The sequence below is a fragment of the Salvelinus sp. IW2-2015 genome, linkage group LG6.1, assembly GCF_002910315.2.
Source record: "Salvelinus sp. IW2-2015 linkage group LG6.1, ASM291031v2, whole genome shotgun sequence".
Classification (NCBI taxonomy): Eukaryota; Metazoa; Chordata; class Actinopteri; order Salmoniformes; family Salmonidae; genus Salvelinus; species Salvelinus sp. IW2-2015.
In genome coordinates, this window is record NC_036845.1 from 4,947,402 (window position 1) to 4,967,826 (window position 20,425).

Below are 20,425 nucleotides of genomic sequence, written 5' to 3' on the forward strand. Positions count from 1 at the left end.
CCAGCCAAGTCGGTGTTGTATGTACCTCCAGACCACACCCATGATCTGGATTACATAAGAAGGATAACTAGCCTAGTGTGGAGAGGAGAGGAGAGGAGAGGAGAGGAGAGGAGAGGAGAGGAGAGCCTTGGTGACAGGGAACATTAGCTGCAGAGAGAGGAGAGGAGACAGGGGGGAGAAGACGCCATGAGATACTACCCACAACATCAGCTCTGCTTGGCTGGCTGCTAGACTGAGTCTCCTCCATCAGCCTGGAATCAGCCTATAGGCCTGGGAGGGGGAGGGAGGGAGAGTTTGAGGGAGGCATGGGGAGGGAGAGGTTCGACCAGAGGCTGAAGTGATAGAGAAGAGAGAGAGAGGAAGGATGGATGGATGGATGGAGGGGAAGATGGAGGGAAGAGATGCGGAGGGAGGGAGAGGGCTGGGTGCTCTGAGAAGAAGAGACTAGGGCTGTGATGACACCAGTATCGTGATATTTTTTCCATGGCAAAAATGTAAACATGAAGCAGACCTAACTCTTTAGTCATTTAAAAACCTGCTGTATGTAAAATATTGTGTGCTATACCTTGGAAGATAAATGCATGTGACTCTGGATGACAACACAACGATGTTTGTTTCCAACATTAGGGCTGTTTTCCTTAAGAAGTGAAACCTGCTTTGTGTTTTTTTTTTTTGCCACCATACTAATGTATTGCGATACTGGTGTTAGGTTCTTATTTTTCAAAGTAAATAACTCACGGACACTAGAGAAGCTTTAACCAAGTTGAATTCTTCCCAAAGGTTCTGTACAGCTGTAATTCAGACAACCCAACATTTCTCACCATCACAGATATATATATCCCACTTAAGACACTCCTCCTTCTCTCCAATCCTTACATCTTATGGTTCCACAGGAAAATGGTAGTAAACCCTTATTACTCCCTTCAGGGGATCTGACCTGACCTCCTGACCTCAACCCCTCCTTTGCCTAATCCACAGATGTCCATCTGTCTCCCCTATAGCAATCCTTTGATCTCCTCCCYTCCACCCAACACATTCCACAGCCACTCTGTCTTTCTACAGATCTCACTCCTTTATATACTATGTGTGTGATCTATCATGTCTTTAATATCTCAATATTCAAAATGTCGAATCCAGGGCATCGTCCCGGCCCTAGAAGAGACCAGAGGCTGATAAAAGGAAGTGATGCAGAGAGTGAGAGGAGAAGAGAACGATGGATGGAGAAGGAGAAGAGGGGGGTGGGGAGAGCAATGGTTCAACCCGTTGGCAGGCAGTAGCCCTAGCCTCCCTCAGGGATGGAGCTCTCAGTTATCAGCCTGTCTGTCAGGTCCAGGCTTGGGGAGGGGAGCCAGGATCACACAACATCATCACACATCTAACCAACTACAGACCCTTAACCTTATCCAAGCCCCTATAGCCTCTCTCCTGTGCATCACCTCCTGCTCAGAGCAGCCATACACAGAGATCCAGCTAGCTACAGTCCCCATAATATAAAGCTCATCTCCTGTGTACCGCCCTCACACACACACCCACTCCCCCCACTCTGAGCAGCCATTACAGCTATCCCATATTACACATTCCTCACCCAGTCCCAGCCTCCCTTCTCTCTCCACCCAGTTCCCCCCCTCTCCATCTCTCCCTGCCCATCTCTACCTCCCTCCATCTCCCTCCTGCAGCTATACCATATCACACCCACATCCTCCTCCCCAGTCCCAGCCTCCCTTCTCTGTCCATCCAGTTCCCCCTCTCTCCATCTCTCCCTGCCCATCTCTACCTCCCTCCATCTCCCTCCTGCAGCTATACCATATCACACCCAGATCCTGCTCCACAGTCCCAGCCTCCCTCAGGCCGATCCAGTGTCTCTCTCCCCAACCACAGAGAGACAGGACACGGCGCCTTCCTGCCAAGGTTATTCAGCTCAGAACCCATCAGCTGAAACCCTATACCATCTCTGTTCTGTCTATGAGCTACTGTCATTCTACTGATCTTTCACGGCCTTTCTGCTTTCTGTGACCTAGCCAGAGCACTTTACTGGATGCTGCATAGTCATTTGAACAAAAATTGCCTCAAATTGTCCGGAAATAATCAGGAGGTGGCTATGTCAATTACTTCGTTCTTTCCTTTTAAATAACTGTTTCATTGTATGTTGACAGGTTAGAATACGAGGCTCCCTACACATTCATGGATGGACCTGGACCACAGAGGCCCCCCATTTAACATGAAATGGCATGCTATACAGACAAGATGACCAAGTGAGCCACAAGCCTCGCCTACAAGCTCTCCTCCAATAGACAAAACGGCATCACAAGTTGGTCAAAACATTTCCACAAATGCCCATAACTAAAACCAGAGAACTATTCCACTCACCGTTGCTGTCATTATCACTCTTCTCATTGGAGCTGGGTAGGCAGTTCTCCAGATAGAACCCGTTCCTGTAGCATCCATCCCCTTCGCTGAGCTGTGGAGGAGGAGGGGGCTCCCAGCACTGGCAGGGGGTCTGCATGATACCACAGGGCCTGTTAGANGTGCTGGATGCCAGGCAGTCCTCCAGCCACTGGCACAGCATCTGACACGCTGCCATGCTGGGGTTACGCTTCCCCACCACCAGGTACTCTGTCTTAAATTCCCCATCTTCGCCAGSGTTAGGGGTGGTGACCMRCARGCCGGCCCGYGGCGGCCCTTTCCTCATTTGTAGGAACTGTTTCCCAGCCTCTAGAAAGGCCACAGGGGATGAAGAMTCACACAGCTTGACCACCTCGTCAAAGCTCTCCATGCCCAGATAGGTGCGCGTGGTCTCCAGAAACGAGTCGAACTGGAATGTGCGGAGCTGCCGGGGAATGCAGTCCATTGTGGAAGTAGGTTTGGTTACCTTGATAAAGATGGTGTAGCGGCGCGGGTCTGGGTTCTGCAGGGTCCAGGAGCAGGGTGCCGTGGGGAAAGTGGAGGAGGACAGGAAGTGACCGAAGAATCGGCTCTGCACCAGAGTGGAGCAGGTGTCTGACTCAGGCCCTGAGGGAGCAGCCGGGCACTGACTAAACAGTTGTATCAGCAGCAGAAGCATCAATGATGATGGCAGGGGGACTTGGGGGTTCACCAGGTGCCCAGGTAAGGAGGGGGAAAAAGTGGTCGTCATGGTTACCAAATGAATTAAAAGACCAGAGGGGTTTGTTGGAACCTCTTGTCGATCTGTCTTTCTGCCTCACTGATTTTCTGGCAACCAGGTGGGACCTTCAAGGGGGAGAGGAGGAGGAGGAAAAGGAGGAAGGAAGAGGAGGAGGGGGAGGAGGAAGAGGAGGAAGGAGGAGGAGGAAGAGGAGGAGGAGGAAGGAGGAGGAGAAAGAGGAAGATTGCACTCAGAGGTCCAGTGATCTGTCCATGATTGTGTGTGACAGTCGATCCAGACGTTCAGGAGAACCTGGAGAGAAAGAGATAAGAGAGATATTTTGACCTGAGAGGACACATCACTATAACAGCAAATACGCTAGTAAATCAAGAAGATAAGAGATTAATAATTAGCTATTTCCTTTATACTCTCACCACCAGTCTCAGTTTGTGCATAGCTGGTTCTCCATTACAACCCAGATACATCAGAAAGAAGTCACATCCCTTAATGTTTTCCACATTTTGTTGTGTTTCAGCCTGAATTTAAAATGGATGAAATGCATCTTATAATACCTCATAACGTCAAAGTTGAATTTTGATTTTCAAATGTTTTACAAATTAGTCAATGAAAAGCTTAAATAAGTATTTAACCCCTTTGTTACGGCAAGCCTAAATAAGTTCAGGAGTAAAAATTTGCTTAAAAAGTCACATAAGTCGTATGGATAATAGTATTTAAAGTGAATTTTGAATGACTACCTCGTCTCTGTACCCCACACATAGAATTATCTGTAAGCTCCCTCAGCTGAGCAGTGAATTTCAAACACAGATTAAACCATAAAGATCAGTTAGGTTTTACAACGCCTCGCAAGGAAGGGCACATATTGATAGATAGGTTAAAAAAAAGTAGACATTGAATATCCCTTTGAGCATGGTTACGTTATTAATTACACTTTGGATGGTGTATCAACACACCCAGTCACTATAAAGATACAGTCGTCCTTCCTAACTCAGTAAACAGAGATGAAAGAAACCACTCAGGGATTTCACCATGAGGCCAATGGTGACTTTAAAACATTTACAGAGTTTAATGGCTGTGACAGGAGAAAACTGAGGATGGATCATCAACATTGTAGTTACTCCACAATACTAACCTAAATGACAGAGTGAAAAGAAGGAAGCCTGTACAGAATAAAACTATTCCAAAACATGCATCCTGTTTGCAACAAGGCACTAAAGTAAAACTGCAAAACATGTGGCAAACCAATTCACTTTTTGTCCTGAATACAAAGTGTTATGTTTGGGGCAAATTACTGAGTACCACTGTTCATATTTACAAGCATAGTGGGGGCTGCATCATGTTATGGGTATCCCAGTTAATGACTGGGAGGTTTTTCAGGATAAAAATGAACAGAATGGAGCTAAGCACAGGCAAAATCATTGAGGAAAACCTGGTTCAGTCTGCTTTCCACCAGATAATGGGAGATTAATTAACCTTTCAGCAGAACAATAACCTAAAAAACAAGGCCAAATCTACACTAGAGTTGCTTACCAATAAGACAGTGAATGTTCCTAAGGCGCAGAGTTACAGTTTAGAAAGTCTATGGCAAGACTTGAAAATGGTTGTCTAGCAATGATCAACAACCAATTTGACAGAGCTGGAAGAATTTTGAAAACAATAATGGGCAAATATTGTACAATCCAGGTGTGCAAAGCTCTTAGAGACTTACCCAGAAAGACTCACAGCTGTAATTGCTGCCAAAGGTGATTCTAACATGTATTGACACAGGGCTGTGAATACTTACGTAAATGAGATATTTCTTTATTTCATTTCCAATAAATTTGCTACCATTTCTAGAAACATGTTTTCACATTGTCATGATGAAGTATTGTGTGTAGATGTGTGAGAAAAAATATCAGTTTAATCCATTCGAAATTCTGGCTGTAAGACAGCAAAATGTGGAAAAAGTCAAGGGGTGTGAATACTTTTTTAAGGTACATAAATCAACTGACACAGCAGAATATTGTTAGACACAGTCAGTGAGACTTGAGAAGAGAACCATATGTCCAGTTCATTCAGCTCTCTGAAAATATGAAGTATGTTTAACCACCAGACAGAAGGATGATATTATATAGGCCTAGCTTTGTTTTGGTTCATTAGTCAAGTGCAGAACGGTCCCTTCCTGAGAGACAATGGCTTGTTTAAGATGTCTCTTCTCATATTTGATCAGTGAGCACACTAATTTGTCCAATTACGCGGCTATTAATTACAAAAATATAAACACCTGCAGTCATTCATTATCGCTGTGCCTTTGCTCTAGCTTGCCACAGTGTGATCAATAGCTTCGTTTGTTTTCAATTATTAACACTAAAGCCATTAGCAGGGCTAAAAGTGAACAGGTCAATGTCAATAAAACATGTTGTTGTTTAAATGGATAGTTGTCCTTCATTACAAACCATAATACTGAAATACAAACTATTTCATTCTAAAACAATTTTGGTGTGGAAAATTGCTTCATGGTAGAACAGTAACTACTCCTATCAAACGGTCATTATCACTTTGGATACCTCATGATGCAGTTGCATTGGCTCTCAGACCTGTATGGATTTCAGATGGAGACAGCCAGGAGAGGGCATATAGCAGGCTTACTGGAGGAGTCAGGGACACCAGACACCACATCCAGGTTTTCACTGATCAATCAAGCTGATCCAAAAGCCTGGCTAATCGTTACCATCTCCCCTAAGATCAAATACAATACTAAGACAAATGCAGACCATTGGATCCCTGTATGGCAGTACGTTTTCTATGTCTAACAAAGCAAAAGCAGCAGATTGGGCAAAGTTTGGCATAGAACACTATGAATGCGACCTGTCTCACATTCCCACTGAAATGTAAGCCCTGCATGCTCTCCCTTGTTCACTGTCTGCTAAATTATGTGCCCAAACCTTGTTACTGATTTTAAACATGTGTTTGACTATTAAATTGTTAACAAGAGCCCCAGTCTTCTGTGTCATTTGAGTTAATGTATTTTTCTTCAATTTGTGCATTTTGAGTGCTTCCATTGTGTTTGTTCATTGTTGCTTCTGGCTTCGCTCGTGCATGTCCACGTTTTATACGAGGCATGCCAGCAGATCTTTGTATGTAGCCTGTATCCCGCGGATGCTCGAGAAGCGTGCACCCCTTTTCCCGTGGATTCTGTCATTTTGTCAATTGATTACTTTGTTTATTGAAAATGTATACTGGTTTAATTGAGAATGGTCTGTGAATAGTATAATGATGATGATAGTCTTCTTTTAGATGTTTCTAATGCCCTTAGGTTCGCAAAAGGGAGCTTCAACTTGTTGTTGTGGCAATGATTTTGTCCAGAGTAGCACTTGGCATTTCTACCTGAGGTGCGTTCAGTTAGCTTCAACGTTTGCTATGTTGCATGACAGTTTTTAATGAATGACACGTTTCCCTAAAACAGTGCGCACCGTTCTTCAACAGTCTTTGAGGTACGTTTGCTTCCGTTTGGTGGGTGTGGCAAGTTGTGGGCTGATAAATATAGGTGTGACCATCTGAAATCGTAAAACTCATGCAGTGTCACATGGATGACGCTAGAGAGACGAAGCAGGTACGGGGAGTCAGACATTTAATAAGGAACGGACATGGAACGAGACAGGAACAGCGTCAGCATACAAGAAAACAAAGACAAAAAACAATCAATGCAGAAGCGAGGAACAGAGCTGGGGAACTGACAAATATAGGGGAGGCAATAACAGGTGATGAGTGAGTCCAGGTGAGTCCAATATCACTGAAGCACGTGACGAGGGAAGGCAGGAGTGTGTAATGGATGATAGGAGTGAGTGATGCAGGGCAGCCTGGCGCCCTCAAGTGCCAGGGGGGGGAAGAGCGGGAGCAGACGTAACATGCAGTACACCATACGGTAACTTCCCTCTGAACCACCATAAGCACAACGTTTTGGTCGTTCAGTACAGCACTGCTTCTGTTTAATTCAATGTTGCACACTATTCTATCCGGTCGATGCTGCTGAGGGGAGGAAACCAACTATTTGATGTGTTTAATACCATCCCAATGACGCCTTTCCAGCCATTATTATGAGTCGTCCTCCCCTCAGCAGCCTCCACTGGTTCTATTGTACTGAACGCAACCCTGGCTTTGCCAGGATTTTGTAAGCTCTGAAAAGGAACATATTTGTTTGTGAGTAGGCTGTATTTTCTTTCACAGTACACATAGCCTGTTTCCCCAAATCCAGTTTTGGATTGTGTACAGCTTGATTCATTTGTAGAAAAAAAAAATTGGTTGTGTTTGTATTTTTTTGTTTCCAATTATAGTTTATTCCTACAACTGCTACCACTACCATTATTTTTTAAATAAATATTTAAAAAATGTACCATATACTTTTAAGACGGTAAGATATCTTTACCTTTTCAAAAATACAGGAAATGATTCCCGCAGACACTGTCCATGTATATACTGTATGGATATTTCCTCCATGGTCGTGGCTACAGGCCATGAACTCTTCTCCACCCCATTAGGATTTGAGGGCTAGCCTAGTGGAAAGGCTCCTTATGAGCCATAAATAGCACACTAGTCCCTTTATCCATTTGACCAGGGCTRTATGAGACCAGAGCCCTATGGCTCAAAAATAGTCCACTATAGGGAATATGGTGCCATTTGGGACTTAGCCCCTGTGTCCTAGCCTACACTAGAGAGAAATGTGGCCAGGCGGGCCAGTTCCTGGAAGAACATGTCTGGCACTAGTAGCATCTGACACTCAGTATTGTGATTCACTAGCCCACCACTGGTACACAAGCACATACTCCAACTAGCTACTGTGGAGGAGGCAGGCTGAATCACAATACTGAGCCACTCAATTAACATTGTTGCTCTTGCTCCGTTGAATGCAGTGTGTCTGTCTCCACTAGCAGTGAGGCTATGAAAACTGTCTGAATGAACACAGCAGAGCTTATTTCATTACCTTCTAAGATCACTTCTGGTTCTAGTTCTGGAGGGAGCAGAGATGTCAGACATGGATTTGGAAACACTAAACTTGTCTGACAAAAACTGAATCTGTAATCCAGCTGGTATGATCTCAAAAAAAAAAAAATGAATTACTTGAAACATGAAACTACTGTACAAAAGGACACCTATTGCATGCATGTACCCACCAGTCCCCCACATCCCATCCATGTACCCACCAGTCCCCACACCCCATGCATGTACCCACCAGTCCCCACACCCCATGCATGTACCCACCAGTCCCCACACCCCATGCATGTACCCACCAGTCCCCAACACCCCATGCATGTACCTACCAGTCTCTACATCCCATGCATGTACCCACCAGTCCCCCACACCCCATGCATGTACCCACCAGTCCCCACACCCCATGTGCACGCACACTTGAGTCTTCTGAGCATATCATTTTGATCCTGGGTAGGGAAACGTTAGAGCCGTACATTTAGTGGGTTGCATTCTTATGAATCAGCACACATGCCCCCTTCCTGCACTGTTTAAACACACCTCCGACCTAGAGTAACCTTCTGTCCAAGGTGTCCAGAGAGCAGGATTTAGCAGCATTTTACCAGACGAGCCTGACACTAATGAAATGGATATGGATTCAACAGCACAGGAGCAAGAAAGAAGGAAAGAGCTGCTGGTCTCTATATACATCACCACCTGTCCCTCACACACAAACACACATGTACACACATACACACATACACACACACAGCATGCACTGGGAGCACTTCCTGTGCTGCCTCCCAGTGCTCCTCTTACTACCCCCCTCTTCTTTTAATGATTGTGTGTTTGAGAAGCCAGCACAGATGTACAGCAGGCTATTAACACACAATCTATTSCACAGGAATGGTGAACAAACCAAGGCAGGACCAAAGAGGACAGAGATTCAGAGATTCACATACATCCGTGCCCTTCAAGATTTGGACACCATGTTGTCAGTAAGGAAAATGTCACCAATTTCATTCCCTGTATTTTTGGCCTTTGTAGAGAAATGGTGATGGATGAAGTAATCTCAGTTTCATGTGCATAAGTTATGATGATTTACGGTGGAACTATGATATAGTGCAAAACGTGTTAAACCGACTTCATAATTGTAGTATTCCATCGTACTGGAATAATTCATGCATTTTCATTTCRGCCCCGAGGCAGACACAGCAGGCAATTAGGAGAACAAAGGTGTTACATTAGCTAGCTGACTAACCCAACCAGGAAACCACAGTCTACATGTCCCAGAGGCTAGCTAGCTGTCTGATGCTGAGAGGAGGCAGGCCAGCCTCAACACACATAGACACACACACACACACACACCAGAACAATGCCACAATCACAGAGACAGAGCTAGGGGAGAGACTCCCTCCTTTCACTCCTCTCAGCTGCCTCCACTTCTTTGTCACACAGTCACACAGCACACAACACACTGATGAGAAAATTATAGAGTTGGGATGGAGATAGATAGATAAGGAAGTATTCCTCTGTTCACATCCCCTCTTCCTCCCTCATCATCAGCTCCAGGATTACACACTGATTAGGGAAGCCACAACGGGCACAACAAACTAAATTAGAGAATATGCAATTTATAAATCACACGAAAATGCAAATGGGATACAATCAAGTACTGTTGTTTCATCGCTTATTCTATGAGCTGGGAAATTTAAGAGCGTAACGTTTTATCACCCCACTCATAAAGAAGGGAGGCAAGCATGTAATCATTGAATCTCAACAGATGCCTATTTCAGTTTTTTTTAAGCATTTTGCCTCTTAGCTTTCAGTTTCCAGGATTGCAGAAATCAAAAAACTGCACCCGAGAGAAAAGAAGGGGAGGAGGGCGGAGAGAAGAAAACAGGTGCACCAAGGACTGGGACAAAGAGAGAGAGAGAGAGTAAGAAAAAAGAGAAAGTAAGAGGAAAACAGGAAGCGGCAAAGACAGAAGCGACAGACAGCAAGAGCAAAGAAGGAGGAGAGAAAAACTGGGTGCAAGGAGAAAAGCGTCCAGAGCCAGACAGAGTCAGACAGAGGACCTAAGCACCATGACCGACTAGCGTTTCTCCTGAGTGGTTTCTTTTATCCGCTTCCTTTTTGATGTGCCACCCGTTTCTTCTTCTCCTCCACCCGTCTATCCCTCCATCCTTCTCTCTCTAAATTAAAGAGCTGCAGTGCCCCCCAGAGCTAGCAAGGTTATTTAACAGAAGCAACAAAAGACAAAACACATCTATGTCTACAGCACATCCACTGATGACTATGACAACAACCCAGGGAGGCCTCCGAAGGCTTCCACATTATGGAGATAATTATCTGTCTATGTGATGAATGTTTACAGTATTAAATGCCAAAACCTTTCTCATCAGCAGAGAAACAAATTAACGCAAATGCGCCTGCCTCAACTTGCACGCGGCAAAACACACATACACCACTGCATAAAACACACACACACACACACCACACACACACACACACACACACACACACACACACACACACACACACACACACACACACACACACACACACACACACACACACACACACACACACCACACACACACACACACACACACACACACACACACACACACACACACACACACACACACACACACACACACACACACACCCATCGTGTTCAGAGCAAGAACAGTATGCACCCATTGAACATTTGTTTTCTTACAAAAATAAATTTCTCTTCACTGATCTGTGAATGACGATTTAATGGTAAGTAGTACTGAAACAATAGATAACTGTAGAGGAACAAAGGACATCTTGGAATGAGTCATTAAAGTATCTGTCTCTTTTCAACCTCTAATTGCAAAGTGAAAAGCCTTTCGCAAAACAAGATAACGCATTTTCAAATCTTCCTATGTTGGAGCTTAACCATTTCAACCAAAGTACAACTGAAAAGTGTCTCACAAAACAAGATAACGCATATTCAACTCTTCCTATGTTGGAACTTAACCATTTCAACCAAAGTACAACTGAAAAGACGCCAGTAATAGAATGAAAAAGAACAAGTCTCAGAAAGTCAGTCTGTCACACTTCTGTCTCTCAGTAAGATGATTAAACAGGCCTGGTGGTGAATGAGTTCTCCTCTCTCCCTAACAGGCTCTGTCTCGGTCTGGTCTGTTGTTTTAGAGCTCCTCCCCTCACAGACACCACTTTGTGTTTAGCTGCACTTTATTTCAATTGGGAGACTAAACGTGGGAGGAAATGGATAGAGCGGGGGAGGAGCTGAGACTAAACGTGGGAGGAAATGGATAGAGCGGGGGAGGAGCTGGGAGGGCAGTCTGGTGCCATATGTCTGCCTGCCTACCTACCTGCCTGTCTATCTGTCCGTATGAAATGTTTTCTGTTTCCTTTTGTCTGTTTCCCAGTATTGGTCCTAATGTTTATATGAGGATATGATACACATACCTGTGCTCTGAAGGGAATAGGATGCACTGGAAGGGGACTAGACCTCTGTCTCTCCCTCTGCTTCTGCCTCTTGCTCTCCACCTCTCTGTCACTCTCCTTCTACCCCTCTCTCCATCTCTGTCTCTCCATCTGTCCATCGTTCAATTTTTTCCTGTCTTACTCTACCTTGCCCTCTTTCTCCATCTCTCTTCCTCTCAACCTTTGCCCATATATCCTTCTCTGCCGTGTCTCTAACTCTGTCTTTGTCTTTCTCTTCCTGACACAGTCTCTCTCTCTGTCTGTCTGTCTCACTCTACCCCGCCCCCCCTTTCCCTTCCTATCTCTCGGGTCCTCCCCACCCACACCACACTGGCTTTTCTCCATGTTTAGCACGTCACATCAGATCCTCCACCTTCCGAGGAAAGAAAGTGTTTAATTTCACATCTCCTTCATTAGGCTTATAGATTGATTATATGTGCAAAGAAGCAAACATGTATTAAGCCCTAAACATAATTTTCTCTCTCCTCTTCCTCCCCTGAACGGTGTGATGGCGTGCAGAGCCTTTTTGTGAGTGATGCCCAGTGGCACAGTCACATCGGATGAAAGCGAGCAATTATCCCACACAGACAATGCGCAGTGCTGCCACCATGGCCCTTCCTATATCTGTGTTGGTTGGAATGGATGCAGTGTTAAATATAACCCTAATTGGTGACATCTGTAGCCCAGATTATCGTCTTCTTGCCACACAAGCAAATTGCAGAAGTGGTTTAACAAACACTTTTATTGGCTGTTAATGACAAACAGATGAATTGCTTTGGTGGTTGGTCTGTAGCACTTAGAATCACACAGCCTCGACTGTAGCTTTTTGTGGTGACGTAGGGGACGCGTCACTTCGTGTAAACATGCGTGCATGCGTGTGTGCGTGTGCCTGCTTGCATGTGTGTGTGTCTCCGTGCAGCCAGATCAGGTGTGATACAAGTCAGTATTCGACGTCCATCCATGTCTGAGGACATCGGGAGATGACGTGGCACCCGCCTCTCATGTCAAGGGTTGCAAGTATAAATCCAGCGATATAAATATTTGTGTGTGTGTGTGTGTGTTCGTGTGCGTGTCTGTGTGCGTGTGTGTGTGCGTGTGTGTGTGTATGTCCTTGTGGCGTGTGTGTGTGTGTGGTGTGTGTGTGTGTGGTGTGGTTGTGGTGTGTGTGTGTGTGTGTGTGTGTGTGTGTGGTGTGTGTGTGTGTGTGTGTGTGTGTTGTGGTGTGTGTGTGTGTGTGTTTGTGTGGTGTGTGTGTGTGTGTGTTGTGTGTGTGTGTGTGTGTGTGTGTGTGTGTGTGTGTGTGTGTGTGTGTGTGTGTGGGTGTGTGTGTGTGTGTGGGTGTGTGTGTGTGTGTGGTGGTGTGTGTGTGTGTGTGTGTGTGTTGTCTGTGTGGTGGGTAGTGCATGGAATAGGAAATGTCTCATCTTCTCTTCCTAATACCCACATCACACAGTGGGGAATGCTACAGATGGCCAAGTGARGGTCCTTTATTCCATCAAGCATAATTWACTGCATWATAGGKGCMWTGTGCTTGGACATAATCACATAAATATGAAAGGGAATTGCACTGGATACCAAATCAAATCAAGTCATATCACATACAAATCAAATAAGCCAGTCAGTAAGCAAAAGGAGAGTGGGATTAGTGCTGCTGAATATCATATTCTCCTGGCAACTTTCACAATTTACTCTTCTTTTCATGTGGCGATAATGTTTGTTATGAATTTCCATAGCAATAGGAAATATGTTTATGCGAAAGAGGACCTCATGAACCAAGAAATCTCCCACTACTACTGATTTGACTGTCAGCGCCAACTCTATTCCACAAGTTTCTGCCAAACCACCAACACCTCAACGCACAGAAATGAAATAATATAGTGAAACCATAGGGGTGACTGGAGGAAGTTGAGCCTAAGGGATAAGTTGAGCCACCCTTGTTTCTAGGAAACCATACACCAAATGAATCATCTGACCAAATATTTAGGATGAGGTCATCATGTCATGGAGTCTGTGAAGGAAGAAAGCAAATAGAAAAAGTGGTATGCAAGTTAGGTCCAAAAAAAGCAGACTTTCACCAAGTCAAATGAATTGATTGTGTTAGAGGTTTCGTGATGATTGTATCTAAACCAAAGCAGATAGTTTTAAGATTGTTCTATACATCACTTGGGGTCTCTATAAGCTTCAATATGAGTTCAGAAATCTACAATTAAAGTCCATCCTTGTAGCTGTGTGGGCTAATATAGTCAAAATGTTTGCCTTGGGGTAAGATGAGCCATTGGCTATGGGGTATATTAAGCCAATGGTTGATGCTGTGGCAACTTGAGAATATTTAAGTGATTTTCTTGATGCAAGGCATTATAGCTGGGATATGAGGTAACAACAGGGCCTGGTTTTTGTTAAAAAAAATTTTTTTTATATATATATATATATAAAGTGCTTGTTAGCCTATGTTAAAAGATATTTCAAATTATTAAAAGACAAAAAAGTGATTGTGATTGTGTTGAATTGTGTTTGGGAAATAAAGATAGACATGGTTTTAAAAAGGTAGTGGTAATATTTCATTGAGTACAGAAATTTGTAGGTGGCTTAATTGAACCACTTTTTTTGGACAAGCTATGTTTTCAAAACTGTAATGTTTAAATGAATTCTGATTATCTCCAGGGATACACAACATCCTGAAAAATATATCTACATATCTTTGTTAGAAAGAATACTATTTTTCCCTTGATGGAGTGATGCTGAATGTAAGAACTGGGTCAACTGACCCCACTCTCCCCTGTAATGTGGTATTACTGTCAATCAAAGAGAAGAAAAAGACTTAGCAACACAATGAGCCAACATTAGTACGACTTCACCACATGACCTCACAAGTTCATGACCTTACAGCCTGACAGACACTCTGGCTTCAGACAAAAAGAACGTTCTAACCCCAGCCGTATCAGAATACATTACACTGATACAGTATCAGGACTAACTGCAAAATCAGCTGTCTGACAGCATTGAGACAATAACAGTCTGTTACAGTGAATCAGCAATGACTTAATATGGGACATCTGGGGGGAAAGAGAGAGAGAGGAAGTGTGTATATGTGTATCGGTGTAGGATATCTATGGCAATTGTATGTATTTTGCCTATCAGAGTGTGAATACCTGTCTGCTGGTTTGTCAGTGTTTGTGTTGATAGAGAAAGTGTCTGCCCGTGTGTGAGTGTTTGTGTGATAGAGAAAGTGTGTGAGTGTTTGTGTGATAAAGTGTGTGAGTGTTTGTGTGATAGAGAAAGTGTGTGAGTGTTTGTGTGATAGAGAAAGTGTGTGAGTGTTTGTGTGATAGAGAAAGTGTGTGANAGTGCATGGAATAGGAAATGTCTCATCTTCTCTTCCTAATACCCACATCACACAGTGGGGAATGCTACAGATGGCCAAGTGATGGTCCTTTATTCCATCAAGCATAATTTACTGCATAATAGGAGCMWTGTGCTTGGACATAATCACATAAATATGAAAGGGAATTGCACTGGATACCAAATCAAATCAAGTCATATCACATACAAATCAAATAAGCCAGTCAGTAAGCAAAAGGAGAGTGGGATTAGTGCTGCTGAATATCATATTCTCCTGGCAACTTTCACAATTTACTCTTCTTTTCATTTGGCGATAATGTTTGTTATGAATTTCCATAGCAATAGGAAATATGTTTATGCAAAAGAGGACCTCATGAGCCAAGAAATCTCTCATTWCTACTGATTTGCCTGTCAGCGCCAACTCTATTCCACAAGTTTCTGCCAAACCACCAACACCTCAACGCACAGAAATGAAATAATATAGTGAAACCATAGGGGTGACTGGAGGAAGTTGAGCCAAAGGGATAAGTTGAGCCACCCTTGTTTCTAGGAAACCATACACAAAATGAATCATCTGACCAAATATTTAGGATGAGGTCATCATGTCATGGAGTCTGTGAAGGAAGAACTCACATTGAAACAGTGATAAGCAAGTTAGGTCCAAAAAGTCAAATGAATTTATTGTGTTAGAGGTTTCATGATGCTTCATGATGCTTGTATCTAAACCATAGTAGATACTTTTAAGATTGTTCTATACATCACTTGGGGTCTCTATAAACATCAATTTGAGTTCAAAAATCTACAATTAAAGTCCATCCTTGTAGCTGTGTTGGCTAATATGGTCAAAATGTTTACCTTTTGGTAAGATGATCCATTGGCTGCGGGGTAAGTTAAGCCAATGGTTGTTTCTGTGGCAACTTGAGAATATTTAAGTGATTTCTTGATGCAAGGCATTATAGCTGGAATATCAGGTAACAACCGGGCCTGGCTTTTGTTAAAAAATAAAATAAAACTATTATAAAGTGCTTGTTAGATGTTACACCTGTGTTAAAATATGTTTCAAATTATTAAAAGACAAAAAAGTGATTGTTATTATGTTAAATTGTGTTTGGGAAATAAAGATGACATTGACCTCAACCCATCAGTAGAGGATGCCTGGTTATTCTTTAAAAGTGCCTTACTCACCATCTTAAATAAGCATGCTCCATTCAAAAAATGTAGAAGTAGGAATAGATATAGCCCTTGGTTTACTCCAGACCTGTCCGACCTTGACCAGCACAAAAACATCCTGTGGCGTTCTGCATTTGCATCGAATAGCCCCCGRGATATGKAACTTTTTAGGGAAGTTAGGAACCAATATACTCAGTCAGTTAGGAAAGCTAAGGCTAGATTTTTCAAACAGAAATTTGCATCCTGTAGTACAAACTCCCAAAAGTTCTGGGACACTGTAAAGTCCATGAAAAATAAGAGCAACTCCTCCCAGCTGCACTGAGGCTAGGAAACACTGTCACCACCGATAAATCCACAATAATTGAGAATTTCAATAAGCATTTTTCTACGTCTGGCCACTTCTCCTTCACCCAAATCCAGACAGCTGATGCTCTGAAAGAGCTGCAAAATCTGAACCCCTACAAATCAGCCGGGCTAGACAATCTGGACCCTCTCTTTCTAAAATGATCTGCCGAAATTATTGCAACCCCTATTACTAGCCTGTTCAACCTCTATTTCGTATTGTCTGAGATTCCCATAGATTGGAAAGCTGCCGCGGTCAACCCCCTCTTCAAAGGGGGAGACACTCTAGACCCAAACTGCTACATACCTATATCTATTCTACTCTGCCTTTCTAAGGTCTTTGAAAGCCAAGTTAACAAACAGACTACCGACCATTTTGAATCTCACTGTACCTTCTCCGCTATGCAATCTGGTTTCTGTGCTAGTCATGGGTGCACCTCAGCCACGCTCAAGGTCCTAAACGATATCATGACCGCCATCGATAAGAGACATTACTGTGCAGCCGTATTCATAGACCTGGCTAAGGCTTTCGACCCTGTCAATCACAACATTCTTATTGGCAGACTCAACTGCCTTGGTTTCTCAAATGATTGCCTCGCTTGGTTCACCAACTACTTCTCCGATAGAGTTCATTATTTCAAATCGGAGGGCCTGTTGTCCGGACCTCTGGCAGTCTCTATGGGGGTGCCACAGGGTTCAATTCTCGGGCCGACACTTCTCTGTATACATCAATGATGTCGCTCTCGCTGCTGGTGATTCTTTGATCCACCTCTACGCACACGACACCATTCTGTATACTGGCCTTTCTTTGGCCCTTCTTTGGACACTGTGTTAACTAACCTCCAGATGAGCTTCAATGCCATACATCTCTCCTTCCGTGGCCTCCAACTGCTCTTAAATGCAAGTAAAACTAAATGCATGCTCTTCAACCGATCGCTGCCCGCACCTGCCCGCCCGTCCAGCATCACTACTCTAGACGGTTCTGACTTAGAATATGTGGACAACTACAAATACCTAGGTGTCTGGTTAGACTGTAAACTCTCCTTCCAGACTGCCTCGCTGAAACTGGAGAACAAGGACATTAAGGGAGATGACAGGGTATACAATTATTTTCTTCAGCGCAATTACCCCGGTCGTATTATTGCCCAGTGGATATCGATTAGGGAAGGCCTGCTCGCCCGTGAAAAGTGTGCTTTTTTTTAATGGGAGCCGTTTTTTTATGTGAATAGTTGATTGACAGCGGTTGGGGTACCCGTGTTGTTTGATACTGTTGCCAGATCCAGCGCGCTTTTTGACGGGGTTATGGCATGCATAAGTGAAATGCGGCTGAAAAGATACCGCGTGAGAGCAAAATCTTTGGTTTTGAAAAACAAGCAAAGGAGGTGGTATTTTGGAGGGCCCTAAGGTTGGTTAGGTATTGAATAATATCCCTGGTGGGTGTGGCCCTGATTCATGTTACTTCTCCTGCTGGAGACCGTCAGGGAAAGCTTGTCACAACACATCAGGCTTTAAATGTTGCAGATAAATTGCGCTTTGTTATTGCACTTGTCAGGGACTACCCTGCTGTCCCCACTCACACACGACACATGCACACACATATAAGTGCATACATACACACACTTGTGCTGCGAACAACCCCCCCCCCACCCCCCCCCTTTTCCCCCTAACTACACACCCATCTCCACTTGTGCTTTCCCAGAGTGTGTGAAATTAGATCTATTTCCCAGCCATGCACCACATATCTCAACAAGAAGGCTCAGAGAAAAGACCAGAACTAAAATGTTTTAGTGAGTTTCTCAGATTAAAGTGGTTCATGCTGAGTGATATGGAGCTCAGATACAGTATCAGGACCAGATACAGATCAGGACACCCATCACCTCACATCACTGTCAGACGCACAGAGATTCACACCGGTACCCTGATGATGTGCTGGTAGGCAGTAGGGGGGCAGGCATGTCCCAGAGCTGTTTATGCTTTTCTTTAGTTCTGGTTGATTTAGGTCCAGCACCTGTGGATTGTTACACAGTCCATGTTGTTTTAATAGCTAACGTAGCTGGCTGGCTCGTTAGCTACGTTATGTGACGTGTGTACAACAACCGTTGAATATAGGCCGGTGTCAGTAATCGTCTGCAAAAAAAGGCCTAATGAAAATGTTGCCAGCAGAGCTGGTTAGGCTGGCTTTCAGGTTATCCAGAGGTAACAAATCATCGGCCAGAGCGTCCAAGGGTGCGCTCCGAGAAAAACGAGATGGGTGGGCTAAAGCTTAAGAGGTGTGAACGATGCTTAATGGGTGGTAGACAAAGAAGAGCTCTTCATAATACACCGAAACATTCAAAGGGGATTTTCTCAAAAAGTGAGTTAAACAAGTTGATCAACTTTAAAAGCAGAATTATCTTCCCATTGTTCCTAAATGCAGTGTATGATATCCATTTTGTAGCTCTGAGTCTCTACTTTTATCTCAATGTAAAAAAACACAATTTCAAATTTTGCAAACATAAGACCCGACACAGATGCAGTCACATTTTCAACAAAAAAAAAATATATTATATACAGTGGGGAGAACAAGTTATTTGATACGGAACAGCTTGACGATTTTGCAGGTTTTCCTACTTACAAAGCATGTAGAGGTCTGTCTTTTTTATCATAGGTACACTTCAACTGTGAGAGACGGAATCTAAAAAAAATCCAGAAAATCACATTGTTGATTTTTTAAGAATTAAATTTGCATTTTATTGCAATGACATAAGTATTTGATACTCAGAAAAGCACGACTTAACCTATTTGGTACAGAAACCTTTGTTTGCCATTAACAGAGATCATATTGTTTCCTGTAAGTTCTTGACCAGGTTTGCACACACTGGCAGCAGGGATTTTTGGCCCACTCTCTCCATACAGACCTTCTCCAGATCCTTCAGGTTTCGGGGCTGTCGCTGGCAATACGGACTTTCAGCTCCCTCCAAAGATTTTTCTATTGGGTTCAGGGTCTGGAGACTGGCTAGGCCACTCCAGGACCTTGAGATGCTTCTTACGGAGCACTCCTTAGTTGCCCTGGCTGTGTGTTTCGGGTCGTTGTCATGCTGGAAGACCCAGCCACGACCATCTTCAAATGCTGCTTACTGAGGGAAGGAGGTTGTTGGCAAGATCTCAGCGATACATGGCCCCATCCATACTCCCCTCAATACGGTGCAGTCGTCCTGTCCCCTTTGCAGAAAAGCATCTCCCAAAGAATGATGTTTCCACCTCACATGCTTGCACGGTTGGGATGGGTGTTCTTGGGGTTGTACTCATTCTTCTTCTTCCTCCAAAACAGGCGGCGAGTGGAGTTTAGACCAAAAAGCTCTATTTTTGTCTCATCAGACCACATGACCTTCTCCCATTCCTCCTCTGATCATCCAGATGGTCATTGGCAAACTTCAGACCGGGCTAGACATGCACTGGCTTAAGCGGGGGACCTTGCGTGCGCTGCAAGGATTTTAATCCATGACGGTGTAGTGTTGTTACTAATGGTTTTCTTTGAGCTGTGGTCCCAGCTCTCTTCAGGTCATTGACCAGGTCCTGCCGTGTAGTTCTGGGCTGATGCCCTCACCTTCTCTCATGATCATTGATGCCCCACGAGGTGAGATTCTTGCATGGAGCCCAGACCGAGGGATGATTGACAGTCATCTTGAACTTCTTCCATTTTTCTAATAATTGCGCGCAACAGTTGTTTGCCTTCTCACCAAGCTGCTTGCCTATTGTCCTGTAGCCCATCCCAGCCTTGTGCAGGTATACAATTTTATCCCTGATGTCCTTACAACAGGCTCTCTGGTCTTGGCCATTGTGGAGAGGTTGGAGTCCTGTTTTGATTGAGTGTGTGGACAGGTGTCTTTTATACAGGTAACGAGTTCAAAGCAGGTGCAGTTAATACAGGTAATGAGTGGAGAACAGGAGGGCTTTCTTAAAGAAAAACTAACAGGTCTGTGAGAAGCCGGAATTCTTACTGGTTGGAAGGTGATCAAATACTGTATGTTAGATAAAATGCAAATG

The 20,425-nt window shown here is 43.9% G+C and overlaps 1 protein-coding gene across 1 annotated transcript in view; it reads right to left on the reverse strand.

The window, feature by feature from the left end:
- Positions 1–20,425, reverse strand: part of LOC111964616 (adhesion G protein-coupled receptor B1-like) — a 122,978-nt gene that overhangs the window by 70,075 nt on the left and 32,478 nt on the right. The window contains 1 exon segment of the mRNA XM_070443796.1: positions 2,368–3,415. Coding sequence (XP_070299897.1) covers positions 2,368–3,133 — 766 coding nt within the window. The 5' untranslated portion in view covers positions 3,134–3,415.